The 14783-nt window shown below is 45.4% G+C and overlaps 1 protein-coding gene across 5 annotated transcripts in view; it reads left to right on the forward strand.

Annotated features, from left to right (window-relative positions):
* The window catches only part of PHACTR2 (phosphatase and actin regulator 2), a 323702-nt gene that overhangs the window by 260252 nt on the left and 48667 nt on the right, over positions 1–14783 (forward strand). For all 5 annotated transcript variants that reach the window (XM_029596521.1, XM_029596522.1, XM_029596519.1 and 2 more), the window contains one exon: positions 12707–13220. In XM_029596521.1, coding sequence (XP_029452381.1) covers positions 12707–13220 — 514 coding nt within the window. The remainder of the gene's footprint in view (positions 1–12706; positions 13221–14783) is intronic.

Consider the following 14783-nt stretch of genomic DNA (forward strand, 5'->3'; position numbering starts at 1 on the left):
AAAAGGAAGAGGGGAGAGAGAGAGAGATGAATTTTTTTTTAATTTATTTATTTTTTTTAAATAGGAACAACTTTAAAAAAAAAAAAAAAGCAGTTTTCTTAAACTGGTTTAGTTAGCTTCTTAAAATGATACAAACCAGCTTCAGGGCTGACCCCTGAGATGAAATACTGAGTGGAAGAGGGAACATATTTTCCACCTCCCTCCTCACTCAATGCTTTCATTTTCCGGGGTAACCCTTCCCCCCCCTTCCACCTGCTCATCAGCATTGCCACCGCTCCCTGTGATTTCAGGTTGAGAAATACCGCTTTACACTTTTAACATGTGTCACTACAAGTGACCCGTTTGCAAGCTATTGGTCTAATATGCTATAAACCGCTTCTAGTGAAAGGTGGGTAATAAATCCAAGTAATAAATAAACAATCATGGAATAACACCCCCCCCCCCCTACAAATGAAATGAAACGAAAAAATACCCGGGCACACCCCTATTCAATAAAACCAATCGGGCCAGGCTTTTGTGCTGCATAATTAGATAGCATTTTGTGACAACTTATGTGTCATGTTCATGGGTTTTATTACAGGTCAGCAATTTTATTTACTAGAAAAAAAGAAGCCACAGGGTCCTGGAACCATGACTCTTGCAGCTTCGGTTTTGTAATTAAATTAGAGAGCTTGGAAGAACAGTTGCAGATAATGTCATCCCGTATTATATGAGGTTCACGGGTTTAACATTTGCAAACGCACAGATATCTTCCCTGGGAGGGGATTCTCTGTCCACATCATTGGTGAGATCTCATCTGCAGTATTCTGACCGGGACCAGAGGCCGTACCTCCAAGCCAGGGAAAGGCTGCTAACACGCTGCAGCCTCAAGAAGCGTGGGGGTGCCTTAACCATTGTCCACTGAGCCCCACTGGGAACTTGGGTCTAAAACAGAGGCCAAACAGGAAACCGGAGAGAGCAAAGCTTTGCAGAATGATGCACCGGAAAGAAAGAAAAATCATTCTGTGAGCGGCTAAAGCTCTCTTTGCTAGTGGGCATTCTTTCTCAGTGCCTGGTGGGATGTTGCTGTGACAGGCGTAGGTACAATGTGTGCACTGGGGAGCAGATAGCGAAGTTCCTGTGAACAGAATGTTTTCCTAACACTTCCTTGCTTCCACAGGAAGGAACACATGGGGGGAGATCCAAAAGATCAGCTTGAGAACAGACTGCTCTTTAGTAACGAGAGCACCCACCAGTGGCATTTATTGAGTTTCTTCACTGGGAGATATTAACTTTTGTGGTTGTCATTACACAGCCTAGAACGGAAGGCCAGGTTTTGCAACGTGATCCCAACATTATTTTTTAAGGGAAACTGCAAATTGTACTAGTGCTGGTGGGAGGGTGTATGGGCTGAATTTGTGCCGGGGAGGAGATTTATGGGAAGGGAAGGGGGCAGAAACGCAGTGGTCTAGTGTGAGGAGATGATAGCATCAGCGGAGGAGGGGGGCAAAAGGAAACAGTGGATAATAGATATGGGAGATAATAAAGGTGCTGAGACTGCATGTGGGGGATTAGATGAGGTTCCTGAGACCTCATGTCTATGTACCTTGACCAGATTGTAAATCCACTTAGAGGGGGCGGGCTCTTCTATGTGTCTGTACAGCGGACGGGGGCAGATTGGTCTCTCCGGGCTTTGGGCATACCCCGGTGGGCTGGTCCGGCCAGTCACATGGTTAGGGTCATTCACAGTGGCTGCCATGCCTGCGGGGGCCACTGAGGCCATGCTGCACTTGTCCCCTGGTGAGAGTCTCCCACGAGGCTTTCCATCATTGACGATTCCCATGGTGGCGTCGGTGGTGACTCCATACTCTTCCCGCTGCTGTCTCTGAGACTCGGACTGCCCCCCTCCCATCTTCACCGCAGAGGCAGGAAACGGTGCAGCCGCCTCCCCCTCGCTGGCTTGGGTTGGTTCTTTCCCTTCGGGAGGTGGGCATTAGGTGCCCACTGCTGCCTTGCCCTGGGCTCCATGTTGCATGCCTTCTTTCTGTTCCTCTGCCGTGGGTCCCTCCAGTCCTGGGTGCTGTGGCAAATAAATCCCCTAAAAAAAAACATAAACCAGTATCGAGGCTTATAGCCTGCCCTTCCCTAAGGGGAAGGATGCCTCCTCCCGCAGCAACAAGCAGGCAGCTCACCGAGACCCTATTAACCCGGGGCTTTGCCTGCATCCCATTAAACACCAATGTGGCTAAAAACTTTAAAAAAAAAAAGTTAATAGGCTGCTGCTAGTGCTTCTGCATTTTTGGGGGGATGGGAAGAGAGTCTGTGAGTGATCCAGTCAGAACCTGTGAGTGTGTAAGACTATATGTGAGTAAGCATGTGTGACTCAGCTTGTGAGACTGTTTGTGTCAGTGAGCATCTGAGAAAGTGTGTGTGAGACTGAGCATCTGTGCCAGTGAGCGTCTGAGAAAGTGTGTGTGAGACTGTGAGCATTTGTGTCAGTGAGCATCTGAGAAAGTGTATGTGAGACTGATCATCTGTGCAAGTGAGCATCTGAGAAAGTGTGTGTGAGACTGTGAGCATTTGTGCGTGTGTTAATGAGCATGTGAGAAAGTGTGCGAGGGATCAAATCAGTGAGCATGTGTGACTGTTGTGTATGTGAGTGACTGAGTATTTTTGAATCAGTGAGCATATGTGACAGTGTGTGTGCATATGAGTCAGTGTGACTGTGTGTGAGTAAATGTGTGTGTGTCAGTGAGTGTGTGAGAGAGTGTATATGTGTTAAATGTGTGTTTATGCGATTGAGAAGAGAGAGTCTATACACATCCCTCACTCCTGACCATCTCAGGGTTTTAAGAATCAAAAGAAAAAGTTCTGAGGTATTTTATTTATTTAATTTGATTTAAGGAGGGGTTTTTTTGGTTGGGTGACTTGTTATAAGAGCCTTACAGTAGTTAGCTATTTATGCCTCTATGTGAGGCCCACCTAATAACTTGAGATGAGGTTTAGGGAATATTGTAGTGGTTAGGGGCCACTTTTACATGCAGAGTGAGACGTACGAACAGAACTGTGCTCTCTTGTGAAAATTTGATCTCCTTCTGAGTGAGGAAACTCACCCAAAGATGATATTTGTGCAGTGTTCTCTCAGCCTAGCTTGATGTTACCCAGGAAGAGAGTCCATCAAGCTAGGTTGAGAGAACATTGTACAAATCTCATCTTTGTGTGAGTTTCTTCTCTCCGAAGGTCATCAAATCTTCACAAGAGTGTACTGTTCTGTTCGTACATCTCACTCTGCATGTCAGAGTGGCCCTTAACCCCTACACTGCTACCTAAACCTCACCTCGAGTTACTAGGTGGGCCTCATATAGAGGTATAAATACCTAACTACTATAAGGGCCATGTTACTCACTTTGCGATGCACCAATACATTTTATAAAACGTCTTTTATTGGACTAACATAATAGATTTGTGCAGGGCTTCCCAAACTTTTAGCCAGTGTGACCCCATTTTAGCATATGACCCACGACCCCAGAGGACAACCAACCTAATTAGCAGGGGTGTAGTTCACCTCCAACAATCCCTCCACTCACCATTCCTGCACTCCAACTGATCCCCTCTCTCAACCTCCATCCCCCTCCAGAGGGCCTTTCAACCTCTGCCCCTCCAGCCGATCCCCTCTTCCATCCCCCAGTTCCTCTCCTCTTCCCAGCCTAGCCTCTCGCTCACCCACTCCAGCTTTTTACATCCTCTCCACTGAACCTCTCTCACCTCCAAGCCATTTTTGTAACCCCAATTGATGTCAACCCCTTCCTCTCGTTTCTCACTTACCCCCCCCCCCCCCAGTTGATACTCTCACCCCTAGCTCCTCTTTTGCATCCCCCCTCTCACCTTCCACAGTCAATCCCTCTCCTACTGATCCAACCCTCAAACCCTTCCTGTATGTGATCCCTCCCTTCAAACTGCCCCCATCCAAACATCCCCTTGACTAGGATCAGCAGCAACATTTTCCTTTGGGCCTCAGACAACTGGTGGGAAGAGAGGGCAGGCTGATGACAGGGGCAACATTTTTCTCTTAGGTAAGTGCAGTGATGGGAGAGGATAGAGAAGAAGTGACAACCTGTGCGCACTCTGCCCACTCTTCCCCAATGGCTGGTCCAATGCCTGATGTTGATCTGCAACTGGCAGCAGCACAGGATCTGTGAGTCAGAAAAAGCCCCAGTCCCTCCTCACACATGGCTTCCTGTTAACGTGGAAACTCAAGCGAGGGCGGGACCATTGCAGGGCCTGAGAGAGCATGCTAGCCCAAAGACCCCATGCTGATTTCCACTACTTCTGGTGATGTCTGGAGAGGACTGCCCTTTGAGGCATGTGTGACCCCGGCTGGAGGTTTTGTGACCCCATTTGGTGTCCCGACCCACAGTTTGGGAAGCTCTGGATTGGTGACTAGCTTTCAAGCGCTATGCCCCTCCACCCTCACCCCCCCCCCCTCCGACCAGTTTTCTAAGTGCCCAGGTTTTAGAAGTGAAAAGTCCTTTGTACCTCATGCTAATTTGATGCAAAGTTTTAAAGATCATGTTGTTTTCCTTTCTGCCTGTCACTGCATAAGATTTGATTGCATGAATCTAGTACAAGCCTGAAGCGCATGTTGAGTAATCCTTGGTTCTTCCCTGCTTTCTCTGTCCCCGTTCCGTTCCTGTTGAACTAGAGAGGGTAGGAAAGGGGCAAGGGTGCAGCTTCTCTTCTGTAGGAAGTTTGGCATTGATTAGCATCAACCTGAGTTTCGGAGCGGCCACAGAACTGATGCTCAAGTTTAAAAGAAAAAAAATAAGTCTTTTGTTATTTTACTCAACGAGCTATGGAGATTGTTTAGCATCAAAGCAGGAGTTAACCAAAGAGCAAAATAAATTCAGATATAAGAACTGTAAGCCGGTGGGGGTTGGGTGAAGAGGGGGTTACTTCTTCAGTCTCGTCTTCACGCTGTTAAGTCAAACGCCGACAAGACTTCCATTAAGCTGAGCATGAAGGTTTTTTTACTTCCAAAAAACCAAATAAATTCTAACATCTACGAAGAATAAGAGGGTGAAGGTTAGTGGCTTCCAAAGTGTGTTCCTTTTTCTTTGAAACTGGGAATTTACTGTTTCAACTTTCAAAATTATGAGAATTCCTTCAAATCTGTATACATGGGATTTTTTAATGGCAAAACTGTAGCCCTTTTGCCCCTCTATCCATTTTTACGCTCCTTTTGCTATAATTGTTTTCTTTCTTTCCTGGCGTAGTCTTATCACTTCCAAATGGTGGGATTGGCTGCTAGGGACCAGCCGTTAGGGATGGGCAAACTTCTTCAGACGTGATGCAGGTCCTCACTTGGATCTGAAGATATCTGATAGAGATTTACTCAGTCCTCTTCAACCTGGCCTTCAGTCTGGCTCTGATTTCTCTTTGAAAAGTCAGGATGGTTAGTGTTTATGCAAATATGTGCACTTTTGAACTATTCAAAATATTGAAAGATAGCACAAGTGTTTTGAATGTTTTGAATAGAAGTGCAAATCTGTGAATATCCATATCTGAACTGGGTGAATGAAGATGGGGAGTCGAAGTGCAAACTACTCTGAGTTCTCCAGTGCGACCCAATTGATGGCTTGTACCAATGCATCCAAATTGTTACCTCCTCCACTTTGCTTCAATTCTCTTTCTCCAACCCCCTCAGCCCTTTAACTCTCATTATTTAACGTCTCCACTTCTGAATCAGGTCTTCTTATCCAATCTTTCACCATTCCTGGCTCAATTCTCATTGTCTGACCCCGCTGCATCCCCCTCTTAGTTCAGATAGGGCTCCAATTTATCTGCATGCCCCTATTCACCTTTTTTTTTTTGTCCCTTCTCCAGTTTCTAGCACTAGGAATTCGTGGTACTAAAATCTAAGGACATGCAGACCATTCTAGAGCAGGAATATGCCCTGGAGAGCAGAGCATTACAGCACTGTAAGAGCTGCAATTTCCATAGGTTTGTTCAGAGTGCTTCCTGGTGGTCATTTTTATGTACTTTGAACAAACCATAAGTTTGAATGCACTGTCAGTCTTCATCAAAGGGATTATTTGCATCCCTATTATGCCAATATTTTTCTTCAACAATCATCATTACCTGTGATATAAATATCCAATACACAACCATAACACCCCCAGCAACCAAGACCAGAATTGAATACCGGAAACCTTGTCAACTAGATACTCTAACTCAGTGATTTTCAACCTTTTTTGAGCCGCGGCACACTTTTTACACTTAAAAAATCCCGGGGCACACCACCAACCAAAATGGCACAAAATGACACTAAAACAGTACATATTATACATATGTTTAAAAATATAGATTCTAAATGTATCTATACTCATTCAGTGTGAAACCTGGGCCTGTTTTGATGAACACAAAAGGGATATCCTGGCAGGAATGGTGGAAAGACACACACGAAGCTCTTCCTCAACAGTTCTCAGTCTCTCCCTGTTTTTAGTTTTTATGGCAGTCAAGCTTGAGAAGCCCAGCTCACATAGATATGTGGTTGAAAATGGGAGCAATGTCAAAATAGCTTTGTTGGCCAGAATGGGGAACTCCTTGGCAACAGATAACCAAAAACTGTCTAAAGGAAGATCAGCAAAGTTTAGCTTTAAACCGCGATCTTGCTTCAGTTCAATGAGTTCCTCTTGCTCCTTTAAAGTCATGTCCTTTCCAGCAACGGATAATGAACTGTATGGGTCCCTAACCCAGTCAAGGCATTCTGTGAAGGCTGAAGAGAAATAAAACGACAATTTCTCCTCAAGAGTTTTCAAATGTCTGCCAATCACCTCGCACATTGCAGCAGTGTTGCCATCATGCAGTTTCTCGGTGAGCGGGAACATCTGAAGGTTGCCACCCTGAACATGTTGTTGCCAGAGCTGCACCTTTAAACGGAATCCGTTCATTTTATCAGTGCTTGTAAGCAGGTTTTCATTTCGGCCTTGCATCCGTGTGTTCAGTTCATTCAGATATTGAAATATATCAGCCAGGTATGCCAGCTTTGTACACCACTCATCACTTGCAAGCAGCTTTGAAAAATCGGACCTCTCGTTTGTCAGAAATATTTTAAGTTCCTCTCGCAACTCATACACACGGGCCAGCACTTTGCCGCGTGACAGCCACCGGACCTCCGTGTGGAGCAATAAGATTTTATGTTCCGCTTCCATTTCTGTACACAAAGACGCAAATAAGCGACATCGCAAAGGTCGCATCTTCACAAAGTTCACTATGCGCACAACATCATCCAACACAGGAACTAGATCTGCTGGTAAGGTCTTTGCAACGAGGGCCTCACGGTGCAAGAAACAGTGGGTAACAAGAACATCTGGGTTTCTTTCTTTAACCCTACTTACAAAGCCTTTGATGCGCCCGACCATGGCTGCGGCTCCATCAGTGCAGACACCTGTGCAGTTTTCCCATGTAAGCCCACTTTTATCAAGATATTCCGATGTGACCTGGAATATTACCTCTCCTGTTGATTTTTCTGGCAGTGCCTTGCAAAATAGGAAGTTTTCTCTAATGGCTTCTCCATCCACAAAACGCACATTGGCCAACAGCTGACAATGTCCACTGATATCCGTCGACTCATCAAGTTGCAAGGCAAATTTCTTACTGATGCGCACCTTTTCCAAAACAACTGTTTCAATGTCAGCAGACATGTCATCAATCCGTCTGGAAATTGTGTTATCAGAGAGAGGCACTTTAGCTATCTCTTTGGCTGCGTCAGGGCCAAGCATCTCATTTACAATAGCTTTACAAGCTGGTAGTATTAATGTTTCTGCCACAGTGTGAGACTTTTTTGATTTAGCTATGAGTTCAGCAACAAGGTAGCTAGCTTTGAGGGCTCTCTCATTTACCTGTGTGCTTTTTCTCAAAAAAGTTGCTTCTTTCTCATTGTTTGTACGTAAGCGTACAAAATACTCCATCGGCTTGTTTTGAACGGAAGAGTGTTTCGTTTGGAGATGGCGTTTTAAGCTTGCTTGGCACCATGGCGCTATTGGATAGCTTCTCACCACACACCAAGCACAGTGGTGTTGGTGCTGTCGCATCCCCAGTGAAAGTAAATCCAAATGAAAGATAGCTTTCACTGTATTGCCTTGAGCTCACCGTCTTGTCTTTTTTCTTTTGTCGACCTCTCATACTAGGGCCTTCATCTAGGTCAGAATTGTGTCCAGGGTCCTGTTCGGCATTTGCCTTTTCCATCTCAAATACTTCTCCATCACTGCTGAGATAGTGTGCGCAGCCACACACTAAAATAGAAGAGTATTACATTATCTGCCACACTTAAAGGACCTCTGCCAAGCATATACTGCAATATAAAGGGGTACAATGAGAAATACTATGGTCATGAGGCCAGAGTACAAGTACCAGCTCGGTGATGTCATTAAGTTGCGCGAGCGTTCAAAGCTCGCGCATGTGTTGTTGTACATGGCTCCTACACTGTAGGAAGCGTGACTGCGCATCGTAGGGGAACAAACACAGGGGCAGGGCCGGTGCAAGGGTATTAGGCGCCCTAGGCGAAACGTCAGCTATGCCGCCCCCCCCCCCCCCCCGCCTCCACACACAATTAACTTACATTGTGCATTAATGAAAATAACGAAGTCTGTATTTATAACAGAACACGTATTTGACATTTTTATGCCACGTAAACCATTGAGATGATTTGTCTTATCGACGGTATAGAAACTCTTTTATAAATAAATAAATAAAAATATATAAAATAAACATAAACCAAAGCTATACTTGTTGCTCAAACAAAAAAAGCAGACACATCACATAATATTAAATAATTAAAATGGCAGTCAATCAAGAAAAATGAACTTAAAAAGCCATCTTTACTTACCCCCTCCAGCAGCTCTCTTACTCTTCTTCCATGCAGGCTGTAGTACACACCAGAAGCAGCAGTAGTGGCTAAGCTCTATACCAGGGGTCAGGAACCTTTTTGGCTGAGAGAGCCATAAACGCCACATATTTTAAAATGTAATTCCATGAGAGCCATACAATATGTTTAAAACTAAATACAAGTAAATGTGTGCATTTTATGTAAGATCACACTTTTAAAGTACAATAAATCTCTGAAAATATTACACCAGGCCTTAAGACACCAATACATCTCCTATTAGGAAAACGGACCAAGTCAGGCTGCTATAGAGTCCTACACAGAAACAACACGCCAGCAGAAAACCTCACCTGAATCACGTGCTGTCCCTCACCTAACATAGAATAAAGAGACCAAAACGCATAACAAGAAGCATGCAGAAAAAACTGAATTGGAAACTGCAACAAGCCAGAGTCTCTGTATGCAGTGTAACAAAGGAAAAAAGAAACATCACCCATCCTTATAAAACAAATCAAGAAATATAAAATCATCAGCAGTAAAACTGTACTAACAAAAAGAACATATTTCGAAACAGCTGATGAGTGGAATATCCAATAATTAAAAACTCATATAAAACATTTCCAGATACCAACAAAATATTTAAAAATAGCAGACACAAAGACCCAGTAATGAAAAATAATAAGGATACAAAAATTTTTTTGCTCTGCATACCTGGGAACATTTGATATCCAGGTGTCCTGAGATTGTTCTGAATTAGCAGGAGGTGGGGTGGTTTGCTTGGAACTTTCTCCTCTCTCAGTCACATACCAGCGCTCTCTCTCACACTGGCTCTCAATGACACACCTATACACACATGCTCTCAGTACTCACATATATACATGTTTTTTCTCTCTCATATAGGCTCTTAATTACACATTTACACACATGCTGTCTATCTTTTCACGCTTACACACACACACACACAGGCTTTCAATCACATAAATACATGCTGTCTTTTTCTCTCACACACAGACTCTCATTCACATGCTTACAAACATGTCCTCTCTTTCTCTCATTTACACACAGGCTCTCAATCACATACTCACATGCTCCATCACCTAAACCAGCTGTCAATCAGACACAGACACACATGATCTCTCTCTTACTTATACACACAGGCTCTTAATCATACATACACATGATTTCTCTCACACACAAAGGATCTCAATCATACACACATACTCTTTCACACAAACTTACACATACAGGTTCCCAATGGTAAACTTACATTCATGCTCTCTCTCTCACAGGCAGGCTCTCAATCACAGACATACTCTCTTTCACATACACAGGCTCTCAATCATTCACATACATGCAATCTCTCACTCACACACACAGGATCTCAAACACACATGCTTGCTCGTTCATTCACTATCTCTCTCCCCCACCCCGGGAACTAGCAGCAGCAGCAGCCTCCTCCCAACGCTAACCTCTTCATTTTCAGCCCTCGCGGAGGCGGAGTCCCATCGGCCGCGGTTGAAACTCCATTTTCCTCCGAGCCGCGCTGCAGTCTTCTTCCCGTCGGACACTCGCGTGGCCTCCTCTTCCCGCGCAGGCACCGGCGTGCTCTCTTCTTCCCGCGGCCCGGAAGAGGAAGTGGAGAGCATCGGGTGCCTGCGCGGGAAGACTCCCGCGCAGGCACCCGATGACTCCCGCGCAGGCACCCGGCTGACTCCAGTCGTGCCCGGCGTGCTCTCTTCTCCTCCCCCCCCGGAAGAGGAAGTGGAGAGCATCGGGTGCCTGCGCGGAAGAAGAGACCACACTAGCGTGGTCTCTTCTTCCCGCGCAGGCACCCGATGCTCTCCACTTCCTCTTCCGGACCGCGGGGGGGGGCGGGAAGAAGAGAGCACGCCCGGTGCCGCTGACTCCAGCTGTCCTGCCGCGTTCCGCCCGGGCTGACAGCAAAGGACTCACATGCTTGAAAGCGCGGCTCTCTTAATTTTACCGGGGCAGTGCCGCCCCCGGGAAGCTGGCGCCCTAGCCTAGGCGACCGCCTAGTTCGCCTAGTGCTTCCGCCGGCCCTGCACAGGGGGCACTATAGTTTGGGGAACTTTCCCCGCGGCACACCCGACCATGTGTCGCGGCACACTAGTGTACCGCGGCACACTGGTTGAAAATCACTGCTCTAACTGATCATCTCTCAAAAGCTCTGAATGACATAGACACATCAAACAGTGATAACTCAATCATGATTCTCTTTAACAAAACAAATAGCTGATAATTGCTGCCCACTTATTAAAAAAGATATTTCCATTAACATAAAACACCACACCCCATGGTACAATAATGAATTAAGGATATTTAAAACAACACTGAGAAAAGGTGAGAGACATTGGAGAACTTCTCCTTCCATCGAAACACTAGCTAACTACAAATCTCTATTACATAAATACAACGAAGCCACCAATAAAGCAAAAAAAAGAATTCTATTCTAACAAAATAAGTAAATTTCAATATAACCCTAGTGGGTCTGCAGAGTTGTTGGCTCAGTCTAACACATGCTGTGTGGCTACCAACTGTAAAATCTGTGGGCCATACTTGCTGCGTTGTTGTTTTCTACGCTGGAAAGGTATCTGAAAACAAAGACTCCACATTGAATATAGTTCCAGGCTGGAGGAGGAGAGGTTGAACGGATAGACGTGCACTTCTTTTTCTGACTTTGAGTGAAATTTGAAGGCTGGGGGGGTAATGTGATCAAAATAAAAATGAATGTTAAGAAACAAAATGCCATTTTCCTGCAGGAGCTTTCTCCTATCCTTGGTCTGCAGACAGAAGCTTTGGAATGTAGGGCCGGATCACAAACTCACATCCTTTGATCTTGCCTAGAGTCCCTACCTGTTACAATGGAAGATGTACCTAATAGCCAGAGCACTCAGAGAAATATACCTAGTTGTTCTGGGCCTGATCCCAACAGAATGAGAGAGAAAGATTAACAAATATCTTTGGAAAATACTCAGTGTACTGTAGGAGCTGAGAAATATATGACAACATCTTGACTATTGGAAAATCCTCCTGCCCATCGTCTTAGCTAGAAATGGTATCGGAAGTGAAGGGACCGGAGAGCATGACTGCAAACCTAGTAAATGCTGTAGAGAAGCACATGGTGGACCTGCTTGGACTTTGGCATGACCGTATGAGGTGGGGGGATCGATAGAAAGGGATGTTAAATAATGGTTTTTAACGGTTCTCATCCTGAAGGCGGATCCATATACTTGGGGGAGGGAGTAAAAGCTGAATCTTTGTTGTGCCCTAGTGGACAGAACACCTAGAACGTGAAACATGTTGCTTTGTTAAAATGTAGTAAAGGTTCATTTTAAAAAGTATTACTGTAATGTGTGTGGGGGGGGGGGGGGGAAGAATTTAGTCAGGGTGCCTCTGTCGTATGCAAGAGCTATGTCGAGCAAGAAGAGGAAGCTCTGTAAAGAGTCTTTCTCCAGCAAAGCTGTGCTGAAATCCATAGACAAGTGGATTTGCAAAAGTTGAGAGGGCGTGCTTCCTTGTCGAGTATATTTAGTGGTGATAACATACGATAGAAAAAGTTTTTTAAAAAAAGCTGATTTTGGCACGGAACCTAACCCAGCAATTTAACTGGTAAAATAACGAGAGAGAGCCAGCCGCTAATAGTGAAAAAGCATGCTTTTTTCTATCTTCTGTCCATGAATGCATTTTCTTTCTACAGCCAGAAATATGTAATGGGCGATGTTCCCGATCTTTATTACATTTTTTTTTTTTTAACTTCAGTGACTGGCAGTGTCTCGTTCTGAAGTTGTTTTGTCTTCCCTGCCTTTTCTCTCCGTTCCCCAGCTGGTTCATCCCATGTTAAGAAAGCCTCGTCACAGTCTGCTTCAAGCACTGCATCTCGTCCAAAGGCCTGTAAGGAGCAAGTGTCCGGCAAAACGGGCTCGGCGGGAGCCTCAAAGGCCAAGAGAAGCCCTGGGAAGCAGCAGGTCGACAGGGCGAAATCATCTCCATCCTCAAAGACGGCGGAAGATGGGTCCAAGGCGCAGACGAAAAGCAGCAAGCCGGAGAAGGTTCAGCTTCTGGTTCCCTCCTCGGGAGATGCTGATCCACAGCACGCCGGCCCGCCGGAAGGGCAGAGCAAGCCCTTTACTGAGGCCGCTACCCTCCACCCAGACAATCAGGCGAACCCTCCGTTGGACACACACGGCACGGAACAGATTGGCAATGAAGCAGATGTGTCCACCACAGCCAAAGACTCTGGCCAGCATCTCCAGACCCAGCAGGAAACTGACAGTGCAAAGAAAACCAGCTCGGACGTGGATAGCAGTCTGAGCGGTAGTGAAGAAAAGACAGCTTGGTAAGACTTATCTGATATAAAATGTAGTGAATGCCAGGGAGTATCTGGCTTTTCAAATTTATCTCCATTGGTGGGGGGGGGGGGGGGGGGAGGGGAGCAATTCATAACTCGTGCACTCCCTCCCCCCAGCCCCACCTCTCTCACAGTGTTGTGGGTCTTTGGAGGGCAAATACCATAAGAAATGCGGGGTATCCAGAACACCATTTATCATGAAAAAGAGTAGTCAGAAGATATTCCAGGTGGTCAGAAAGACACAGTCAGTAAAAATAGATTGAGGGCACACAAGATGAGGGGGCTTACCATTAATGCCCTGCACTCTGCCAGTGGACCTGCCCAGAAAGGGCAATTCAACTCCACACATGCACATTTTATTATTAACACCCAGGAGCTCTCTGACATGAACGTGTTCACTCCTTTCTGGGGCCAGAATATCTCAAGAGGGTCCCTTGCATCAGCCACCGCGCAGCTTCCATTATAGTCAGTTGAAGTGATTTATGACTCCTTAAAAAGGACAACCTAACTGTAAGAGTCCCCTGCCCTTCTACTTCAGCATGCGTCATCAGAAGGGAATCTGTCAAAACTGCTGCTACGTAAAAACAATGCTGGCTTTTCCCCCCTGCTAAAGTTTAAGATTCAGTGCAAAAAAAAAAGTGCCGAAATCCGAAAAGGGCAGTATTTGATGGGGTGGAGGAGGGATGAGATACTGACATGCACCAAATAAAAGAGAGATCTCAGGGTGATAGTGCCCGACGATCTCAAGGTGGTGAAACAGGGATGGATGTCACGGAGCACGGTGAGGCATGACCAGCAGAAAACAAAAATGAGCAGCAAAAACTAGGAGATTATTAAAGCACATTTTCTGGGAAAGTGGAAGTTGCTAGCGATGTTCCTGACAGTTTTCTTCATGCTGAATGACTGTGCGGGTGTCTGTCTATCTGCTGCTTAGCAGGGACGTTTCACTGCTGTTCAGCACCATCGTCTGGACAGCTCCTGTAACGGACAGACACACGGGTGAAAAAGATGCCCTCATTAAAGTTTAATAGCATGTTTCACATTTCTTCAATGTGTAGAAAGAGGCAATAATGCCTCTGTACAAATTATCGGTGAGACCTCATCTGGAGCATTGTGTCCAGTTCTGGAGACACTCCAGAAAAGGGCTACCAACACGATGCAAAATCTGCACCGTCAAGACTTATGAAATATGCGTACCCTGGTGGAGAGACAGGAGGATATGCTATTCAAATACTTCTAAGGTATAAATGCACAAGAAGCAAATCTTTTTCAGTGGAAAGAAAGGTTTAGAGAGTAAGAGTTCATGATGCAAGACTCAAAGCGGGTAGAATCTGGAGTAATATAAGGAAAGATTTCTTCACAGAAAGGGTGGTAGTTGCTTGGAACAACCTCGCAGTGGAGACAAAAACAGTGAAAGAATTCAAGAAATCCTGGGATAAGCACAGAAGATCCTTAGCTGCAAAGAAGTGAAGTTAAAGCTAAAGATAAACAGGCAGTATGGCAACAGGAGGGAAATTGGACAGACTGGATAGGCCTTACAGGCCTTATCTG

The sequence above is a fragment of the Rhinatrema bivittatum genome, chromosome 3 (genome assembly GCF_901001135.1).
Source record: "Rhinatrema bivittatum chromosome 3, aRhiBiv1.1, whole genome shotgun sequence".
In the NCBI taxonomy this organism is placed as follows: domain Eukaryota; kingdom Metazoa; phylum Chordata; class Amphibia; order Gymnophiona; family Rhinatrematidae; genus Rhinatrema; species Rhinatrema bivittatum.